The 22372-nt window shown below is 40.3% G+C and overlaps 1 protein-coding gene across 1 annotated transcript; it reads left to right on the plus strand.

Moving 5' to 3' along the window:
* Window positions 1-826: 826 nt before the first annotated feature.
* Window positions 827-21487, plus strand: BPNT2 (3'(2'), 5'-bisphosphate nucleotidase 2). Its single transcript, XM_075744045.1, has 5 exons — window positions 827-1529; window positions 13115-13274; window positions 14222-14317; window positions 16176-16337; window positions 17799-21487. Exons 1-5 carry the CDS (start codon window positions 1143-1145, stop codon window positions 18068-18070), a joined length of 1077 nt encoding a protein of 358 aa, XP_075600160.1. The 5' UTR covers window positions 827-1142; the 3' UTR covers window positions 18071-21487.
* The last annotated feature ends 885 nt before the right edge of the window (window positions 21488-22372 follow it).

Below are 22372 nucleotides of genomic sequence, written 5' to 3' on the forward strand. Positions count from 1 at the left end.
GCTATATTGCATGATCCCTAGTATTTACTTATTTCCAGAGTCACTACTAAGGTCTGTTTCCATAACCTGTGTACCAACAGACAAGAATACTTCTTGAATAAAAAACCATGTAATTAATTCAAACAATGCTGAATTAATTTGTTTCTGATATAATTTACTAAAAACTATTAGAATTAGAAAAGAAAACAGAAAAAAATCAGAGATTCTTCCTGGTTTCCATCCCAGATGTCCATCTCGGTCATAAACATGCAGCTTCACACTCCCCCAAACCTACTGAGGTGCAAAAACACAACAAAAAAAAAAGCATAAATTAAGACAGGTAGGCCTTTAGCACATCATTTGGCTGGGAAAACGGTAGGATTTTTGCTTCATTGTACTGAATGAAAGTAAATCTTAACCTCGAGCCCCTTTCCTGCAGGCTGTAGCACAAAGCGGCTGCGAGTCTCAAAGTTCCCTAACCAGTGTGTGAAAAACGAGAGGTGCTCGCAGCGCTGATGCTCAGAGCCATTAACAGCAAATCTTTAGAAATTAAGTGGCAATTTACGCAAAGGACAGCTCCCGATGTAAAGTTCCTTCCCGGCCTGTCCAGCCACCCTTCCGAGCTGCCAGGAGCCGGGGGCGGTGCAGCCCCCGCAGGCAGCAGGTGGTCGCGCTGCTAGGAGCGGGCAGGGGCGGGCAGGGACAGCTCCACCGGACCTGCCGCTGCCTGGTGGTACGCGCTCCTCGCCCACCTGCTGTCTAGAAGGAAACGAAGCAAAAAAAACCACCCCTAAGCCCCCACGTTTCAGGAGAACCAGCAAGCGAAGAGTGGTGTGTGTGCGCTATCAGACATGCCCACGGTAGGAAACGAAGGAATCTCGCAGCCTCCCGCCGGGACAGCCAACAGGACAGCGGTACCCCCAAGCTGAGCCCACCGAGAGGGCGGTGGGACATGCTCAGTGCGAGCAGCGGGCCCCGCCTCCGCTTGACCCGGATACAGACGGCGCTGCCTCCCCGCCGGCTCGCTGGGGAGCGTGGAGCCGGGCCGGCCGCGGTAACAGAGGGAAGGGAGCGGTGCGCCGCGCCCCGACGGCGTCATGGGGCTGTGGTGAGCGCCCGGTACCGCTGTCCGCCCGCCCTGCCGTGCCTCCTCCCCTGCGGCCATGGCCCCCATGGGGATCCGCCTTTCGCCGCTCGGCATGGCCGTGTTCTGCCTGCTGGGGCTGGGCGTCCTCTACCACCTCTACTCCGGCTTCCTGGCCGGCCGCTTCGCCGCCTTCATGCCGAGCGAGCCGGCGGCCGGCGGGCCCGAGAGCCCCCGCGGCTCCGCTCCCGCCGGCTCCGTGGACCTGCGGGAGCTGCTGGCCGTGTCCGTCCTGGCCGCCGCCAGGGGCGGGGAGGAGGTGAAGCGGGTCCGCGAGGGCAACGTCCTCAACGCCAAGGCGAAGGGGAAGACGCGGGAGGGGGCCGAGGAGCAGCTGACGACCGGCGACCTCCTCTCCAACCGCAGGATGTTCTACCTGCTGAAGGGCGCGTTCCCCGCCGTGCAGGTGGGTGCCGGGCTCCCTCCCGTCAGGCGGGGGCGGGGGGGGGGGAGGCTGCTGGGCCCGGGCGCCCCCCGCGGTGTAGAGCTCCAGCGCTGAGCTGCTCGTTACCGGCCGCGTAACGCCCCGAGGCGAACCGCCGGGCTCCCGCGCCGCAAGGGCTCGTCCGTTTGCGGGGGGGCACGTGTCACCGCTCCGTTTGGTAACCGCCGACGGGAAATGCTGCCCCTGTTTTGCATTTTTCCTTCCCGTCTTGTTGGTTTTGTGGCAGTGCCACCTCACGCTTGTTGCCGTGGGTGTTGGGTTGCAGGGGAAGGAGTGGGATTGTGTATAAGTGAAGCTATGCCAGGTGAAACTATACGTTTGAAATTATATGGACACGGGGTGGGGGGGAACGCCGAGCCTAAACAGTGTGAATTAGGCTCTCTCTGGTTAAAGATAACTTCATAGCACCCATTCTGCGTATGTTTATGATGCTGAGATTAGCAATGCTATTTTCTTAAATTGCCCTTCCTGCCCTCAGTTATAGGGAGAGCCAGGAGTGAGGAGAAGGGATTGAGAATTTGAGGTTTTGGAACGTAGTCTTACAGTCTGTTGAGTTTTAGCTTATCTGCTGGTGCAAAGTCACAAGAGCTAACAGCAGTATCATGTTATGGATCGCTGCCTAAGTGGGCAAAATGAATTTCCTTCTTTCAGAGATGTACAACTCCCTCAGCTCTCACTTGCCTCCAAAATCTAGGTCTAACACTTGAGGTTGCACCCAAACCAGAACCACACTTTGAGGCTTTTTGGTTGATACAGGCTTTGTTTCTACTTTCGCTTTGGTGAATGAGAATTTCTCTTCAGTCTCTTGATGTTAAATTCTTTAGCTTTTTACAGTCATTTGAAATGGATAGAAAATCCTAAGTTTGCATTTCAAAGATGATGATTGCATGCTTTTCCTGGATAGGCTGAGAGAAAAAGTAGTGTGGTTAAGTTTAGTTACTACTCAATGAGTTTTCAGTGGCTGTTCTGGAAGTTCCTCAGGGTGGTGGGTTTTTTGTTTAAGTGTTGTAGATAATGCATTGAAAAGGAAACACTAAATTCTTCAATATCTGATAAACTTGATATGTGATTAATCTTCCTCTACAGAAAGATTATGATGGTTATGTTCTGAAGATTGCAGGATTGTTTGTTAGTGGCAAGCCACCTTCACAGGCCCTACATTAAAGGAAGAAAAAGTATTGTCCCCTGTTCTCCCTTACTATTCAGTGTCCTCACAATGCTTGGCATTACAATATACCTGTATCACTGCCTGAAACCTGTATGGTTTCTCCCCTTCCACAGATGGAGAGACTTCATCAGTTTAGACACAAGAGTTGTTCATGGAGAAGGCCAGGGGTTTGGTTTGGGCTTGGAGAGCTCAGTGAACTGTATTGCGTGTTCCATGTCTGTGGTCACGTGCATAGACTGCTTCGGTGCCTGGGATGCATAGCAGTGACAGTCTGACTCGTGCCTCTTCCTCTTGGAGGATGTTAACTTTGAACATCTACTTTTAAAAAACTTTGGTACATTTTTTTATTTTCCTTAGAGTTGACTTAAAGTTGACTTTAACAATAGATGGTACGTTCTAAAGTGCAGATGTGTTCTCAAACACAGCATGAAGACAAAAATGTGGATGTACATCTGTGGATCTAGAAAAAAATCAGGCATATGTCTTTTTCTTTTCTTTTTTCCTTCTCCCACCCCCCTTAGATTGACTGAGCTTGAGCAGTGAGGATGACTAGGAAAAGTTTGTTTGACAAATCATTCAGCTGATCTAGAGTTATCCAGTCTGACAGATCAGCTATGGGATATTTAGTAGTCTGACTACATGACCTGAAGAATAACAGCTTATCTCATGCGGCATTCAAAAAATATCCACTAAGCTGTATATACTGATAAGACATGCTGTCTTTTAAAGTCTATACTATGATGATGATGTATTTGTACACATTTGTCTAAACCAAAATAAACCTTTGTTTTAATATATACATGTGGCACTATACACTTCTTGAGTGTGAAGACAAGGTCTCATCTCAGTCTGCAAAACCTTCATGTGTACCTTCAGCACAACACATCGAAAACTGCTACTGTTTCATAGAACAGACTTGCTGCAGTTTCAGTGTGAATATGAGGATTATAGAGGATTTCCTGAGACACCTTTCGTGTGAGGCAGTATAAGACTGCATCTTGTAAGAAGCATCGTACTTTATACCTCTAGCCTTATCCCTGTGCACAGAGGGATGCTCCAGTATAAAAAACTGCTGAAGTCAAATAAAACCCCTCTTCTCTTCTTGCTAGAGAAGATGCTGCTAACAAGAGCTGTCAAAGCCTGAAAGAATTCAAAGACTAAACTTATGCAAAAAGGTGATATACTCACATCATGGAGTCCTTGAGCCTAACAGGGGTACCTCACTGTTTAAATTGATGCCAAATGCTGCAGTCAGGAAAAAAAAAAAGGCAACCAGCACAAAACCTAGGTGCCAAAATATGCCTATAATGCAAAGGAAATAATCCATTAATTATCCTCTAAGAATAGCTATGGCTTTCCAATGTTTAAATATAACCAGAAGTCATTTGACTGACTTAAGCTTAAGTCAGTGAGCAGCCTTGGATTCCCTGTATTGTGCTGCTGGACATAATAAGGGAAAGCACGCAAACACTCGAAGCAGATCTTCTCTTAAGGTGTGATTATTAAGAGAAGATGGAAGAGTTAGGTTTCTCACTTGTGGAAGCTGAAATAAATCTGGAAAGAGTCTTACAATCTTGACAGTTGTGATTTTTAAAAAAAGCTTTCAAAATCTGAGGGGAGGAAGAGAAGAAAAAAAAAAAAAACCACCTGTACAAAATGCCTTTGTCTTTTCATTTAAGTAAGGGTATTGTCTCTACAGAGAAAGAGGAACTCCACTGCTTACATCACTTGCTCTATTTGATATAAATAGATGCATTTGCATCAGTTCAAGACTTCTCACAGCTAGTTTAGGTAAGACCAAAGAGGAGCAGATAATTCTGCTTTATCACTGTGTAGTAGATTGAATGGTGTTGAGTATTGTTGTTCTATCGCTCAGAAATAGGCATGAGAAAGATAGGGGAGGAAGGGGCAAGTCAGTTATTTCTAACTCAAGTATTACCCGTGTCTGATCACGCTCAACATTTGGCAATGAATATTTGCACTCATCTTCTATGAAGTATGTTTGTGCAGTTGATTTTAAAATACATTTCATGCTAAAATATATGTAGAGGTTTCTCTTGATAAAATGCTGAACTGCAGTTACAGGCTTGAGGTGTTTACTGCTCCTGCGCCACCAGTGTGTTGTCCTTGTCTACTTGTTTGTCAAGCTGAGAGCAAGTTAAAGCTCTGATCCAGCTATAAACATCCCCTCTGCTCTTTTTCTTTTGTTTTATTTATCTTTTCTGGGTTACTTCATTGCTTTCCTGGTTGGTTCTCCATGCAGCCCCATTTATTCCTTGTGTTAGCACAATGATGGTGTGATAAGAAGGACTGGAATGGGAATCAGGTGAGGGGATTAAGGAGATGCTTGAGCCAGTGCTGCTGCTGGAGTAAGAGGAGACTGGGAAAGCAGTGTTTCCAAATCCAGTTAGAGACTGGCCAGAAATGGTGGTATGTTCTGGCCAGAAGAGCTTCTCTGAAGAGATGATCTCATGATACCGAGGCTTCAGCAGCATTACCCGGTAAAAGAGCTTCTCTCTCAGCACCATGCATCGGGTCTTCCATTTTTCTAATGCCACTTGTCCAGGGGTCAGTGTCAGGACATTGATATCTGAATGTATCCAAGGTAAAAATGTAAAATAAGGATGATTTAGGAATATGCTGTTTCACTTCACGTTATGGCCCTACCAACAGACTGCGTCAGCACATCTGAAGGAGTAGCCCTACTTGCTCACAAAGGCAGGACTGATGGACAGAGGAAAATGTGTTCCTTAAACTAGCACTGTGGCCAGAGTCCCTCTGTCCTTCCACTATGAAAAAGCAGGTTTTAAAGTGACGCACACAGTTCTGCTATTTTGCTTCTGTACTATACTAGTGTTTTTTTCTAGGATGCAGATTTTAGTCTTACTTGCTGGAATGAATTCTGTCCTATACTTTTCATTTTCAGCTGTTTGGGCTTATTTTTTGACCAGTGCATTGATTTATGTTCTGTAGTTGCACCAGCTATATGTCTTGTTTTCTAGTGCAAATACTAAATGGAGAAATATCTTTTCTTTCTTCTTCTTTTTTTTTTTTTTAATTGTGACTGATGGAAATCAAGTCATCTTCTGTCCCGGTCTTTCTCTTCAAGCATCTTTTTATCAGTCTTGCCACTGTCCTGAATCCAAATGTTCTTCTATCTCTTTCCAGTTAGGACAGATGATAAATACCTCATTTCAAGTTTGTGCAAAATAACGCTGGAATCGGGCGTCAGTGTTTGAAATGGAAATTTAAGAACATGTTGGTTTTACTTTTAATGAGATTTTCTTCTAAATTAATTCCACTTTTTGAAGATTAATGTCTCCAAGCACTCCTCTTCTATCAAGCTACTTGAAGGTACTTTCTAGGTTTAAACCTGCTGTTTACAAGCCTCTGACCACAGTGCCAACTATCATACTTAGAAAACTGGAATTTCATCTGAGATGGCAAGCTCTGCAGCTGATACTGATCCTGTGGGAAAGATGTGTTAAAAAAAGTAGGTTTAAAAACCAAAATGCTACCTAAACTTCAGAAGGATTTCAGTACTTTGCTGAATAAGTTCAGTAATTTGTTTGTCTCTTCATGTTGGGAGAATGGCTTCCTTAGGTCTTAGGGTTTTTAAAAAAATTAACATTCTTCTGACCCAGATGGTTTACTTAGAAACCTGTTGGCAGTTGCTAAAATCAAGAAGTGTGAATGTTAATTGAAATCTCATGAATAGGTGTTGTCTGGAGATGCATCTCCTAACATGGGTTTTAACAGATTCTAGATGACTTATGCTGGCTCTTTACCTAAAATGAAATTAAATCTTGTTACTTTATGGTAATGAGTTCTGTGATTATCTTTTCAGATGTAATTACAAGTAGTTCATTTGGCTTGTGTGTGTACCGGGGGTGTGTAGTCTGTCAGCTGAGCATCTGAAGATTAGAGTTTCTTAGTAGTGTAGCTACTTACAAACAGCAAAAGTTTTCTAGGTGTTATTTATTGTGTTGGTAGACTTCAATCTAGCCTTACTTGGCTGTTTTCTTAAAAAGAAAAGTAGCATCGTAACTCTTGTGACAAGGTAGTCATCCCTTTCTCTTTGCTAGACGTGCATGTGTACAGAACTGTAATGGAGACTTTTGCCATCTACTGAAACAAGTTGTGAGCTAATGACTTTATTACTTTAACTGGTTTTGAATTTTGGTTGTTTCAACAGATTACTAGTGTAAACTGTGTGAATTCTGTGATCCACGCCAGTTCCCTCTGTTGTGTTTTTGTTGTTTTCACCAACTTCTATTCATCCTAAGTCAGTAGAAGCAGAGTTGTCACACGATACATCTTTACCAGTTATGAAAACCTGTTTGTTTCACTCTGCTTCCTGCTGGCTTAATGACCAAAGCCATGTAATGAGTTTTGATAAGCACTAACCGAGCTTTTTGATATTTAGGCTTGTCCATATTCTTTGCACGTCCTGTCATCTTGTTCCTGCACGAAGTGACTACTACTTGTTAAAAAGAAATGAAGATGTAGTTAATGGTAGAGGAGAGCTTCTGTCTGTCTGGACTTCTGTGCCTTGACAAATGCATGCCTCCTTTAACTGTGCCATGGCATTATTATAAAAGTACTTGCTGTTTTCATTTCAAATGAATGTGGTTTTTTTTATACCTTTTATTATTTTATATATTAGCATATTTTTATACCTTACACATTTATATACAAATATACTTTATATTTTTATTATACTGTATTACCTTTTAACTAGCTATTTATATAGAGAACCATGTGATTCAGCAAGGTCATCTCTATCTTTTCATAACAAAATTCAAAAGTTGGAAGGGAGGGATCATGAATGGTCCGGGCTGCAGGTGAACCAAGTCTTGGTGTGACTTGGTGTGAGTCCCTCCTTCCATAACAGATTTTGGAGCCCTGTTTTGTAACCAGGGTAAGTTAGATACTTTCCTCAGTTATTGGAAATATGGTGCTTTGACCGCTTCTTGCTCTCCTGGAGAGTGCTCTCCTGTTGTGCATATTTATATGTCCTGACTTGTTGAGTGGGTGTTTACGTTCAAAGGTTTTGGCATCTGATTCCTTCACACAGTTTGTGTGTGCACAGATACTGTGAGGAGATGAGACAGCTTTCACCTCTGATACATTTGAGGGGAAAACCAGAGAGAAGCTGAGCAAATGGAGGTAAAACAGTCTGACTTGTAGTGCAGTGGGTGTAAGGGCACATCACTTTTTGGAGCAGCGGGATGGCAGTGGTTGGAGGGGCGGGGTGTGAGGCTTGGTGGGAGAAAGCCCAAAGGCTGCTGGTTGAAATGCTCTCCCCTGAGTTGTGACATCTCTGAAGCACAATCAAGTAACAGCAAATCAAGAGCTGTCCTGGGCAGCCACCTAGTAGGTCAGCGCACCTTTCAAAGTGTGTAGCTGTGGGTATCCTCTTACTGGTTGCTCTGGACATTAGTCCTGAGGGTGCATATAGTGATAAAATATCTTCCACCGTCCACAGGGGACATCTCTCAGTCAGCCAGTAAGAAGGTATCAGAATCATTGTTGGTTCATTGTTTGTAAATGTTTGCATTTACTTATTTACTTCTGTCCCTCTTCCTCCTTCTGTTCCTTTCCTCCATCTCCTGTCAGGTGAATACAAATGGCAAAGTTAAGTTTCAGTCTTGGGTATGCGTAATGCTTACGTTGTGTAATCAGTGATGAAGTGGCTGTGTATGTCATGCAGAGTTAGTGCCCTAACAAAACAGAAGACAAACATCTGTTAATGTTTTACTAACATTAACATTTTACTAACATTAACATTTACTAACATTTACTAACAGGGTTCCCCTGTGCACCCTGGTTTGTCTGGGCCTCCAGGCTTTTCGTTTTCATGGCCCCATTCAAATCAATAGACTTATCCATTGAGTGATAGAATGGTTTGGGTTGGAAGGGACCTTTAAAGGTCATCTAATACAACCCCCTGCAATGACCAGAGACATCTTCCACTAGATCAGGTTCCTCGGAGCCCCGTCCAACTTGACCTTGAATGTTTCCAGGGATGGGGCATCTACCACCCCTCTGGGCAACCTCTTCCAGTCTTTGTTCTTGAAATGTAATATATGGAATACCCTTATATTCATATTCTGACTAGTGAATATTATCTTTTGTTATTACCTAAACTGTGGGGGTTTTTTGTTTTGTTTTTACCTTGAGTAGCTTAATTAGTGTTTCTTCTTTATATTACAGTGGAATCATATTCGTGGTGTTCTTATTTTGTTTTCTATTCTAATAAAACAGCACTGAGATTTGGATTTGAGAGGACTTAATTATCAAAGGGGATATTGACACTCAGGAATAAGTAGCTGTGCTACCTCATCTTTTTTCAAGATATTGGATTATTTGCATATTAAAATACAAAATTAATATTGGGATGGATAAGGATGTAGGGAAGGAGGGGGAGTAATAAATTTAAATAAAATTAACATACAACCAAACGCTTTCTAAGAAAAGCATTGTGTTTTCATGTACTGATGTTTATTAAAAAAAATAAAATGAATTTGAACAGAAACTTCTGTTTAATTTTTTAGCATGTATTTTTTTCAGTTTAATTTATCTTTAATGGGTGAATTCAAAGGCAAAACTACAGCTGTGTCCTACTCTTTCAAACCAGGAAAAAGCCTGAGTTTGTTCACCTCGCCACTGACAGCTATCTAGTATTCGAGTAGGTTTGAGTGATGAGCTGCCACATAGACATCATGAAGTGCTGGTAGGGAGTAGCCCAACACAGGTCAACGAGCCACTGTGAGGTTCCCTGAAGTCTTTACGTCATGGGGACTGTTGGCTGTTTGTTCAGAGCACCGTACTTATCCACACGTTTGTAGTACGCTCCTCAGTTGCTTCCCATGTCCCTGAGCAGATCTGTATTCCAAGCACCAGCATGCCAGAGGAGAGTGTTTTCTCTGCAGTGGGTGTCCAAAGGCTGGGAGCACCTGGGTGTTTTGGAAGGTGCACCATGGGCTGATCCTGGTGTTGCCATTTGACCTCTGCTGCTGGCTCCCAGAAGCAGTATCCCTCATCTGTGATGAGATTCCTGCACCTTGCAGATAAGTTTTGAGGAAGCTCTGCACTGGTGAGATGCAGCCAGACTGCCTCGTTTATAAAATAATTTTTTTTTTTGTGGTGATCTTTCAGCAGTAGTCCATTCACTGATTTACATATATTTTATTAAATCTCTGTGTTTGATGCAGTTATTCCTTGTGAGGAAGACTTCCCCCTCAAGCATAACTGGGGAAGGTTGCTGAAATGTCATTAAGCTTGGTGTCAGGGGGGCAGCTTTCAGAACTTCTTGAGATGGGCTTTACAGCTTACAGCTCTTAGGTGGCTAACCCCAAATAACTATTTATTTCTGTCTTCTGCTTGCTGTCTCAAGTTCTTGCATGTGGGCTTGCTATCTAAATCTGACTCTTAGGAGTAGGCAAAGTTATGTATACGATAGCAAGTATGCAAACTTTATAATTATTTACACTAATGTAGCAGTTTAATTGACTAAGAGTGTCTTGGTGGAACAAGCTCTGTTGTCTGAAACATTTGGCATTGTGATTGTTTTTCTACTATAGCTACTCCTAATTTCTGAGTGAAGACTTGGGAATGAAGTCAACAACATATCCATATCACTACAGAAAAGCTTGAAATGTAAGGTCATGGCCTCTGGAGGCTTCCAGCAAATGAGAATGACAAGTAGGAACAGAACATCATATTAACACAAAGGAGTGTTTTGTGGGTGTATTCTCATGCATTTAAAAAAAAAAAAGAGGAGGGATAGAAAGAAAAAGAGAGAGGTTCCCAGTGTTAAAGGATGGCGATCCTCTCTAAGGCAACTATATGTTCAAGCTACCTATAATGTAGCTTCCTAGCAATAAATAAATAACTACATGTGGTGGAATTTCTATTTGGACTATGACTTCGGGAGTATTCAGCTAAGGCTGCAGAGTAAATGGCCATATGAATGGAAGAACTAGTGATCCAGTTGATTTTTTTTCCCCTCTTTTTTTTCCTTTTTTTCCACCAGATAGCTTTGTAACATCATCACTATTACCTCCCTCCCTCCCTTTTTTCTTTTTTTCTGGCAGATTAATCACAGCTGTTGAGAGAGACTCCTCGTGAGCATTATAAATATTGCAGCATCATGGCCACTGCTATGAAATTTGAACTAGTGGGAGGTCTTTCTTTGGAATCAATACCTTTCAGGTAGCTTCAGTCTTTTAGTGTACTGTAACAACAGGTTTAGCAAGATATTCTTCCTTTTGAGGATTGGTTCCAACCCTTTTAACTTATTGGAAGCCTCTTCCTTCTGTTGAGGAAATGCGTTCTTATGGTGGTGCATAATACGCTGTAGTGGAACTTAAACTGCCCAGGGGCTGTGTGGAGGCTGCCAAGTCTGTGGGACTAGTCATCTTCGCTTTGCAGAACTGTTTTCCCTAGGGGAAAACAGGATCATCAGGTTTATTGTACAGTGACAGATGTTTAATTTGTAAATGTCAGGGCAACTTCAAGGACTCTGTGTTTGGCATACAATGCTTCAAATGCTGATTTTACGTGAGAAGACAGCTATGATGAATGGCTGGAGTTGCTGCAGTTCTGCTTGTTTTCTTTTAATTCTTCTGGAGAGGATGGCCTTTGACCCTTTGCTAATAATGTGTTATGGTTGAGGTGTGTGATGTCTTTTCTTATCATGATGTGAATTATGTAAAAATCCTACTGATGCAAAGTCTATAACATTGAAACATAGTCTGATCATTTCTTTATTTTCATTGTCTTTCAATGTCATTTGCCTGTAATAAGTTGGTTTAGTCAGAGGGGATTTATCTGCTCTATCAGTCAGTTACCTGAGTCTGAGCTACCAATCTTGACTCTACCTGTAGCAAGTAAAGGGAAATCGGTGGTTCTAGGTTGTAGACATATTGCATCCCTTGTGCACCTGCTATTTTGCCTTGACTGGACATCGGAGCTAGTCAGTTTGGCATCCCTTTAGAATTGTATTAGAGGAAGCCACCTTTAGAGTTAGCAAGAATAAAAAAGCTTGTGTTACTAATATTCTGAAATGTCCTAAAAGTCCAAATTGGTTACGCTCAACTTCAGGCATATAACCATCTAAGCCATAAGCATCATCATCCTACTGAGTAATTAATGGAGTGATGTGTTTCTGAAGGGTTCACACAGGCTGAAGCTTGAAAGGCACAGTAGCAATGATTTTGTTTACAGCAGTAGGAGCAGAAATACTAGTCTCCTAATGTATCTGAGATGCTAAAAGTAAATGGGATGAATTTGTCTAAATTCCTGTTAGCATTTCTTATGTCCAGTTGCGTTACAGCTCTCCTATAGACCATGTTTGCAGTGATGGTAAGCTGATATGGATGGGTTAAGACAGATTGATCCGTATTTCCTGCTGGGTTATGTGATGTTTTGTAACATGAGAGATCATTACGTTCAGTGTTTTGTGATAACTGCGTCTCTCGTGATCCAAAAATATCTTGCTACTGCAGTCGTAATGACATTGTATTGGGTTTTGCAGAACGTTATTCCATCCAACAGATTGGGACTGTGTGCTCTTCTACTGGACCGAGCTCTGTTTGGCATACTGAAATGCCGTCTGGCCCAGAATAAAATTTATTAAGCTAGGCAGCAAGTGACAATAGGGTTAAATGTGGCCTTTGACTGCTGTTTATAAACGTTCTTCATGGGCCTTCTTGGATCCTTAGCCCAACCTACCCTAAAGACAACTAAGGAATGTTATTAACTTCTTTATCAAATAACATTCATCTGACAGTTGTGTAACAGTTACATCCAGTTGAGCTGCTTAAATTGCTGGTTGTAACTCCATGCTGGAAGCAGGAATATATACTAGGATTCCTGCTCCCCCAAATCATAGTACAGTCTGCAAAATGTTTGTTGTTAAAATATCTATATATTTCAATCTGCATCTACTGGTCTGCATAAATGGAATATCAGACCCCTACTATATATGTATACTGCACAATTGTCCAAAGTCAAATGCTGTGCTTGTAGTCTTTGAAGCAACTGCATTTAACTTTTGATTTTAAAACCCCTGCAATTCAAACTATGAGAAGGTTCAGTAGGAAGAGCCACAGCCAAAGGAACAGTGTCCAGCTGTGGTGTGGTTCACAGGTCTAGATTGTGGTTTTCCATTGCTTGTCCATGACTGTAATAGCTTGTGAGTTGCTGAGAAATGACTAATTCATGCTTTTAGCATTTAGCTTTTAGACTAATTCAACTTTTAGCTGGAGGTGAAGGGAGAAAGAGAAGGTATGAGCAAATCTGTAATTTTCCTCAGTTCCACAGTTACTGTATCTGATAAGTTAATGCAACTACTTTTTTTGTCTTATCATAGATAAACTCTGAAGAACATGTTGATACAGCTGATCAGGAGACAGTCCCTTGGGATCGCAGTATTCCTGAAGACATAAAACAAAAAATACAGCCTAAAGAGGTTCCAGCAGAAAGTGTTACTGTCTGGATTGATCCATTAGATGCTACACAAGAATACACAGGTAGCTGATTCTTGTTGACAAATCATGTGTGTAATTCTGATGTCTGCCTTTTGTACTGGAGACAAAATAGTAAGTATTTAAAATGGCATCTGTTGTTAAAGTGCATTATGTCAAAGCTAGTGTGATTTTAATTGAACAAATTGCATAATGAAACCTCTATAGTTATCAGGCCGTAGCATTTACTTTTATATATACCAACTCTGAAATGAGTTGGGTATTCCTTGCGACTAAGTAATTGCTAAAATAAATGGTAACTGTCATTTATGGATGCTGCTGGAATTACACATTTCTTTATTTCAGTTATTATGGTGGCAACACTAAATATCTTGGAATATTTTTTGTTGTTTATTTAAAGGGAATACTAAGTAAATATTCTGTTTAACTTCATATAAAAAATTTTGCTATGATTTTTTAAAAAAGCATGCATAGTTCAGTCTTCATCAATGTGATGTTGAGATGTCACATAAACAGTTCAAGAGAATCCAACTAAAATTTTTTCTGATATGTACTGCAGAACAAATAGAAAAATGGGGAATTTTTGTTTTTTGCAAATATTCCATTGATACAATCTCACCTCTTCAGGTGAATGTACTTTGGTATTTGAATTATCAGTTTTGCACCAATAGAAGATAGGAGGTTGGGTAGAGAAGGGAGATTATAGGGGCAGAGATTTCCATGAAAATACCTGCTGCATAATACACAACTGTTAGCATTAGACCTGGTAGGACTGTAGGTTACATCTACTGAACAGGAAAAATTCCTGGGAAACTTAAAAGCCTTTTGAAAACTGCAAGGTTATTTGAAGATACAGCAAAGTTACATAACTGTAAAAGGCAGAATGTAGACTAGTCCTCAAAGAACAACATTTTTATAATGTCAGGTCTGCTTTCTTTTTGTGTTGTTGGCATCTGGCTGTGAACTTGCTCACTTTCTCATTTTGCCCACAGAGGATCTTCGACAGTATGTCACAACAATGGTGTGCGTGGCTGTAAATGGTAAACCAGTCATAGGAGTGATACACAAGCCATTCTCAGCATACACAGGTACCCTAATGGCTTCACATATTTCCAGCATCTTCAGTCATAGTGTTAATTAAAATTTGATGTTTGAGAAAACATTTGTAGGTATAAATGAGAAAATAGTACCTGGGGCAAAAGAGCACTGCTGCAGACCTCGGAATTAGAGGTGCAAATGCCTTCTGTGCTATAAAACCACAAAGGAAAATGCTCCACTTGTTCAACATAAAAATGATGCATTTAAAACTAACTGAAACTGTGTTCAAGAATTAAGATCCCTTCAGTCGGAGTGCTTATAGCAAACCAAAGAAAGTGAAACCTACATGTACTGACCAGTCTTACTTGTGCTGTTAGTCTTTAGCAGAAAAGTACTTTGCTCATTCAGCAGAATAACTTGGGTGTGTGATAGTATAGCCAGGAGCTGGTGTTTACTCAGAGTGAATAACAAAGGTAGATTAAAGATCTTAATGGCAACTAGTTGTATGTAACAGGCAAGACTGCTTGATTATCTGACATACTTTCAATGCCACAACCTGACGTAATTAATATTAACAATGTATCAGTGAGGATGGCTGCATGTTTGTCTGCACTCTGAAAGCTTCAAAGTAGTTTTAGTATTCACGTCTTGCATACTATATATCTGAAATAAGAATTTCTGTTCTCATTTTCCCTTAGGCAATACTGACCTCTAGAGTTGTGAAGTTACGCAGTAGCTCTGGCACAGAAACTAAGACTTAATCAATGTATTTTTTATTTGTTCTCTTTTTTGCCCACTGAATGCTAAATATTTAGTGCTAAATATTTTACTGTCTTTAAATATGAACTTAATTTCCAGTCATTTAAGTATGTACTATATTCCAATACACTTTAAAAATCTTGGGGGTTTTTGGAACATATTTTTCTAAGGATCAACATCTATCTGAAGAAATGGGGTTTTTTAGCATGGTAATTTTGAGAATTTCTCTCCTTTAATAATAGTAAAGTGTAAAATGTTTATACATGGTATCAGATGAGATGCAATGTATTCTGTCATTCTATGTGAAGAGTACTCATTTCCCAAGCTGGAAATATCAATATCTTGTGAGTAGGATTGTTCCTCATGCTACCACACAAATACAAAGCAATAAAGGGCAGTCAGCATTGTTATTACACGTAACTCAGTCTGTTGCCATACAATCTGGCCCTCTACTGAGATGAAATTGCTGGTTAGTCTGCTAAGTAAATGTCAAATTAATGGTTAGGGGGTGCCACTTGCCAAACTTGGCTTTGAACCTCATGATAAAACAAGTGGGAGGTTGTGTATTTGAAATCCAGTCCTCCGAAACACTCCATCAAATGTTTTCCTTAGATTACTATTCTCCTGAGCTATTTCTTTCCTTAGCATTTTTATCCTTTTGAACAAAATGACTCAATAGCATTTTTGCTATCTGCTTTGAAGGGTAGTGGGGCTTTGTTCTTATAGAAAGGTTGTTTGAGGAAATACTGGATCTATTTCTGACTCAGAGCCATCGATTTAACTTCGGTGGCTTTCCAATAACAAGTTATAAATATTACTAAATATTGCTACTTGGGATTTTTCCTTCTTACTCTGGTGTTGGGGTTTTTGGGGTTTTGTTGTTTGGTTGGTTTTTAAGTATCACACAAGAATAGTCAGGCATGGGATAATGCCATATGCACAAAAGCGTGTGGAGGGAGCTGTTTCTCTTCTGCTTATGTGCACATGTAGGCATATACCCCTTCCATCTGTCAGACCTAACCTTCTCTTTTACAGTAGGGAGGCAAATTAAGTCAGATGCATCAGTTTCATTTTCTCAGATAAGTATCCTTTTACCTTAGGAGAAATTGTCTTTTGTAAATCTTAAGCGAATTTGTGTTTCTCTTGTAGCCTGGGCAATGGTGGACGGTGGGTCAAACGTAAAAGCTCGCTCCTCCTACAATGAGAAAACTCCACGGATTATTGTATCCCGCTCCCATGCAGGAAAAGTTGAGCAGGTTGCACGGCAGACATTTGGAAATAAGACTGTGATAATCCCCGCTGGTGGAGCAGGTTTGATTCCTTAAGCATCCTATCCATTTTATTGCTTCCGGATGATTTAATGGGATAGCTGTTACTAGACAAAAAGATGTAACTGTGCCATCTCCTCTTTTTCCTCTTACCTTGTGTTCTTCACATCCCTAAAAGCAAGCACTTGACACAGGGACACAGGATAGTTTCCTGTGTGTAGAAACCTACGTGCAAACTTAGCTCAGGCTTCAGGCTATCCACGAGTGAGTATGTTAGTGAATCTAAGCCTGCACCAGCAATGTTACCGTGGTCCTTTCATTGAACACACTGATGTGCGTTCACTGAAGGTACTGATGCCTCTGTGGAGGAAAAAGGGTTGTGACCACATACAGAATCATGAAAGAAAATCTGTTGGTTGTTAGTTAACTAGTAGAATGTTTAATTAAACAATTTTTTAAGAAAAGGCCATTTAAGTTTGGTACTATTTCTTGCATTTATGTCAAAAGAGAAAACTAGTGTCACTAAAGTCTATTTTCATCTGCCTCATATTCAGTCCAAAGAGGTTTTATGTTACTTTTTGTAACCTTACACAATATCCTTGTGCATGCTACTGACAGAATGCAAATATGTGATGCACTAGTGTAAAGCAATAGCAGTTTTAAAGTCTCAGAAAAGCCATGCAAAACTTGAATTTTATGGAAATATATCTTTCTATATCTTTAATATGGAAAGCCAGAGCTCCCTCACAGCTTGTTTAGTCAAGAAGATCTTGCATAGGTTCTTGACAATGAATCTAAATGAGTTTTCTTATGATAAAGGTACTGAAAGTATAACTGATTATAGCAGATCTTCTCCAGTGCTTGACTCTTTATAAGAAGATAAAGGAAGGAACAGTTTAGTGAAACAAGGATATTGGGTGAACAGTTGAAAAATTGAAAAAATTTCATCAAAGAATACTATTTTGAGTAATGACTTTGTACTGCATAATGTATGGTAAAGGAGAATGCCCTGGGCTGAGTTGCTTTATTAAAGAGTGGTGTATGCATCTTCCTTCTATTGTAATAAAAAGCCAGGAAGAAAAAAGGTAGACTTCAGCATAATACAGAGATTAAGAAATAAGTGAATGAATGTAAGAGCAAAACTATATTTGAGTTTCTGATCTTGTTCTTTTAATGTGTCTTGAGATAAGTCTGTGTAGCATATTGGTAAAGGCTGTCTAAAAATAATGTGTCTCAAATACCCAAGGGTTTAATTGGGATGCAGTGGAAGAATCTTGTGTGTGTGTTTGGAGGGGTGTTCCTTTTTCAAATTTTCTCTACGGGTCAGAGGATAGACAAAGGTGCCTCCACTGTTATGCTGGATAGCATGATATAATTAATGATATTGCTTTCCTAAATCTTGCATGTGCCTATTATTAACACTTACTAGTAGACTGATCCTTTGTGATGAACAGGAAAACTTGGTTTAACTTTTTTTTTCCTTACCTCTGCCCATTTCTTCTAGGTTATAAAGTGTTGGCCCTCCTTGATGTGGCTGAAAAGAATCAAGAAGAAGCTGATGTGTATATCCATGTCACCTACATTAAGAAGTGGGACATATGTGCTGGAAATGCAGTGTTGAGAGCATTGGGTGGCCATATGACTACCCTGAGTGGTGAAGAAATTAGTTACACTGGCTCAGATGGCAATGAGGGAGGACTTATAGCCAGTATCAACATGAACCATAAAGCACTAATTGAAAAACTTCCAGATCTGGAAAAAACATCACACAAATAAACTTGACTGATGGAGAAGTACAAGTTGTGCTTTTGTAGCCTCCAAATGCTCTGCCTGAAGAAGCAGGTGTGAAAACCTGCTGGGAAAGATGCACAGCAAAGCAAAGCAGTTTGGTGTGGGTTTGGGGACTATATTGTGCATTGGGTTTCTTCAGTGGTGGTATTTAAAAAAGAATAAAATAATAATCAGAAGTAGGAAGGGGACTGACTGCCTCACACCTCAGTTTCCATGTTTTATTTTTTTCAGACTGTTTTCATGCAGTTCTTATACTCAAGGTGCATATACAGTATATATTGGTGAGTGTAGGTCAACTAAAGAAAAATCCAAATTGATTCATAAAATAACCTCAGTAGTTCTCACAGGAATTTCTTGGAACCTTTTACGTCTTGTTACTGTAGCTGTAGCAACTCCATGATGAATTAGGTAGGGGAAAAAGGTTGATTTATATAGGCATCTGATAACTCAGTAAACAATTTAGCAGGAGACATGACCCTGTGTTCTGCATCCCCTGAACAGAAAGCACGAGAAGGTTGACACAAATTCATATGCAGCAACAGTTTATCTTTGACAGTGTGGCAGTCCTTCTGCTTCTTAAGAGAAAAAAAATGTTCTGTGCTATTTTGACTTTTTTTTTTCTTGAAGATGTAAACCAGTTTAGTTTGGATGGGTTGTGAATATCAGTGTTTTATTAATCAGTGTAATTATTTCCATATACCTTTTTAAAAGAAGGCAATGTTTCCCTGTATAGTTTTTAAGTTACTTCTTGTCCTTGATTTCTGTGTACAGTGTTGAAGATGCATGCTAGATTTTCCTCTAATGTAGGACTTGTTCATCATTTGGTGTTTGTGCCTATAGAAGCAGCCTCTTCCTTCAGTACCTGGTTTGAGGTTTTTTTGGGTTGTTTTTTTTTCCATTGGATAGAGTCATATGGAACAAGTTTAATAGAAATAGTAAATTGATTGGTTGTTTCCATTTACAACATGAGATCTAAACCAGCAATTTTTCTACAACCCCAGAAATATCTTTTTGTCTTCTTAGGTTAAGGTGCATTCTTGAGCTATCCTAAACAGTTCGCAGTTCCTTGGTTTGTGGAAATTTTACAGAGAGAGAGAGAGAGAGACCATTTGAACTTGAATCTGTGTAAGCAAGTTTGAAGAACATGTGGCACTTGAAACAGGGCCTGCAAAACTTTACTGAAAAATGTGCTTTGTCAATCCAGTACACACAGAACAGAACATGGGCCCTTTGATATCAAATGATGATTTGTTGCACCTCTAAAATATGCAAACTTCTATCTACAACAATGTAACCATCTGTATTGTTCTCTGCACCTCTCTGAAGGTGTTTCAGAAGGTTAAAATGTACCTGTTACTGAATTATTAGTAGATCAGCTTCCCCTCTCTCCTCAAGAAAGCTAAAATTCTTAGTTAATGCAGGTGTCTTCTGTTCAAAGTTTATTCAGTATAAGCTTAGGCTGTTTAAACCAAATTCTTACTTTCATTTTAACTTCCATCATACTGGTGTTGTGATTAAAAAGAGGGTTTTCCTCCTTACATCAGTAGTGGAGCATTCTTAGGTACCTCTTTTGACTTCTAGCGAACATTCACAGTTCCAAACAAGCTCCTCGGATGTTGCATAACTATAGATACAGACTCTTATTTTGTAAACTTACTGGCAAAGTAGACTGAAGCTTAGTCCTACTAGCCTTTTGGTACGGGTAGGTTTTTTTAGATAACTGTTTTTCCAAAATTGACACTGTTGCTGCTGTTTGAAAATAGCTTTTACACATGTAGATAATACACAAAGCAACTTCCAATTTTTAAATTTAATAAACTACTATATGTTATGACAAGTAAGTGAATATGCCCTTTTTAAAAAGGGGCTGATCTATTTTGAAAAACTTGTTGAGCTTCCAAACCTCAGTGAAGAATAAAAATCCAGATATTTATCAAGGTTTTAGTAATATTTTACAAGATGACTGCAGCTTTTTTTCCTTCAGGCTGATTTAAAATGACTTCAAACCTAATAAAAAAGCAGCTCTTTTGTTTATTAGTTAAAGAACACAGATTAAAATTTAAATATGATAAATAGCCATAGTTAACCTAGTATAAAAACCTAAATATGTCGCAGACATTGAATGCACAATATTTAAATAGACAGTTAAGACAAAGTCTGTGGCAGGTTGTGGTTTTAGATTCAGGTTGAAATCATGTGTAAACTTACCTTGTGAAAATGTGACTGCTTTTATTTTGGATAAAATCCTGTCACTTCCTTGCATAAGCTGGCATCAGACTTAGCTTCTGTATGGGAAATGAAAAATAAGATGTTACCAAATACAAGGGCTTGCTTGCATTTTTCCTTAGGAAGGTAAGGTACAAAGAGCATCAGCCCTCCTTTCCTCCCTCCCATATGCTGGCTAAAACACCTAGTCTTCCATTAGGAAGACGTGTGCTTCTTTAGAGCCATTTATATCCTAAATTGCTTTGCTGCAGTGGATCTCAGTGTTCAGTACCTTTCACTGTGGACCTGTATTGGCCCAATCTCACTTCCTGTGGAAACGAAGAGACGGTGAGAGTGAGGTGCTCAGTTAATTACTTCTGGTACAGCCTGAGCTCATACAGCTTTCCCACAGCTAAGGCCTAAGGTGCTGCTTGGGGTCTCCCTGTCTAAAGAGGAGCTGCTTTGATATGAGAGTAGGTAAGCACCTGGTGAATATCAGTTTTTGATGTCATCTTACAAGAAATGCAACTCTTATGCAGACCAGCAGGTATTCAAAAGTGCTTGCTTAGTGCACATGTGCCAGTGCACTTCAGTATTTGTTTGTCTAGTGTTAACACTCAGTGTGTCCTGTTTCTTTGACTATGTCTACACTCCATTCTAAAACATTTTGCTATTTCGGCTTAAATATTTGTGTAGTCTCAGATGTGCGGATGTGACTTAAGCTTATGCCCAGAGTGGTAGGAAATCATACCGTACCCATGTCTCACTGCTGGGCTAGAACATTGTTCTTTACATTCTAGCCGTTTCCACATAAAACTGTCATACCATTTTTAGGGATGCTACTTAAAACAATTGCATGGTGTAGGTGGGTGCTACAAAAGTATGTCTTTTCTAAAAATTTTAATTAAAAAAAAAATCATGGTATCATTCTGGCTCCAAAATAAGGGAAGTAAGAGAATGTATTGGTTTAGCATTGTTTTTCCAATGCTGGATTTTTTGAGTGGCTGTTATAATTAAGGTCATTACAAGTGAAAATATTCTAAAGCTGTATGTATTTTCTTTTTTTCATTCTGCTAAAAAGAGTGGATGGTAGCATAGATGATACCTTGTACTGTACCCAAGAGTCCTAAGTTTCATTCCTTGAATGAACGTTTTTCTAAATAAATGGACACATAAATAAAAGGTTTGAATATTGTACTTAACTGGTTTTGAGTTTAACCTATTTGCCAGACTTTTACAGATGGACTTAAAAGAGATGGACTACAGAGCACGTAATAATAATGAAAATATTTAGTGGAGGTGGCTTACTTGAATGGTGAATGAACTGTATAGGAGAAGCTGCAAAGTCATCTAGTGATCTTGTTTCATATATTTGCTTTTATTTCATAGTCACTAGAGTAGACAGATTTTCTACTTGGCTTCAGGTGTAAGAAGAGTTTGGGTTTTTTGTGTTTTTTTTTTTTTTTTTAAAATAGCCAGTGGTTGCAGATCAAGGGTGTGGAGGGGAGCACTGGCGTTCATCTCTGCTTTTTTTATGAACAACATCCCGACATCTTTGTAGCATCCTATTACCTGTTGGAATTGTACAGCAGTGGTGCAATACTATATACTCCTGGTGTAACAGTGTAAAACAAGGAGTCCGCATGCCCCAAGAACGGTGTGATGAGAAGTGACCGAGTGTTGTGCGGGGCCTCGGCTGTGTTACGCCAGCAGAGGCTGGCTGCTTCCTTGTCTCGTGGATGTCGCTCCAGTTGCAGTTTCTCTGATGGCAAAACTGCTTTTGTAGGCTACTGTCTCCCCAGGTACGCCCAACCCCTTGGTGGATCTGCTTTCTGAAGTAAACTAGAGAAGTGGAGAGGGAAGAAGCAAATGGCTGTGTTGGAGAAGTTGTAACAGGGAATACTTACTTCCATTTCCTGATTTTTAAATTACACTGGTAGTTTCATTTCTCTTGCACTTTGGGGTTACAGTTAAGTTTTAATGGACCACAGATAAATGACTGCATGATTCTAAGCCCAAGCAGGATGAGGGCAGGGGAGACTGCCCCTAACCAAGGAGAGCCTGGATGGATGGCTTCCTCTC

Source organism: Balearica regulorum, chromosome 2, assembly GCF_011004875.1.
Source record: "Balearica regulorum gibbericeps isolate bBalReg1 chromosome 2, bBalReg1.pri, whole genome shotgun sequence".
Classification (NCBI taxonomy): Eukaryota; Metazoa; Chordata; class Aves; order Gruiformes; family Gruidae; genus Balearica; species Balearica regulorum.

Excerpts from the sequence above, each read along its gene's own strand:
- BPNT2 (XM_075744045.1), top strand. The coding sequence starts at position 1,143 with ATGGCCCCCATGGGGATCCGCCTTTCGCCGCTCGGCATGGCCGTGTTC. Across the intron at positions 13,275-14,221 it reads TGCTACACAAGAATACACAG|AGGATCTTCGACAGTATGTC; the intron begins GTAGCTGATTCT and ends TTTTGCCCACAG. Across the intron at positions 16,338-17,798 it reads AATCCCCGCTGGTGGAGCAG|GTTATAAAGTGTTGGCCCTC; the intron begins GTTTGATTCCTT and ends CATTTCTTCTAG.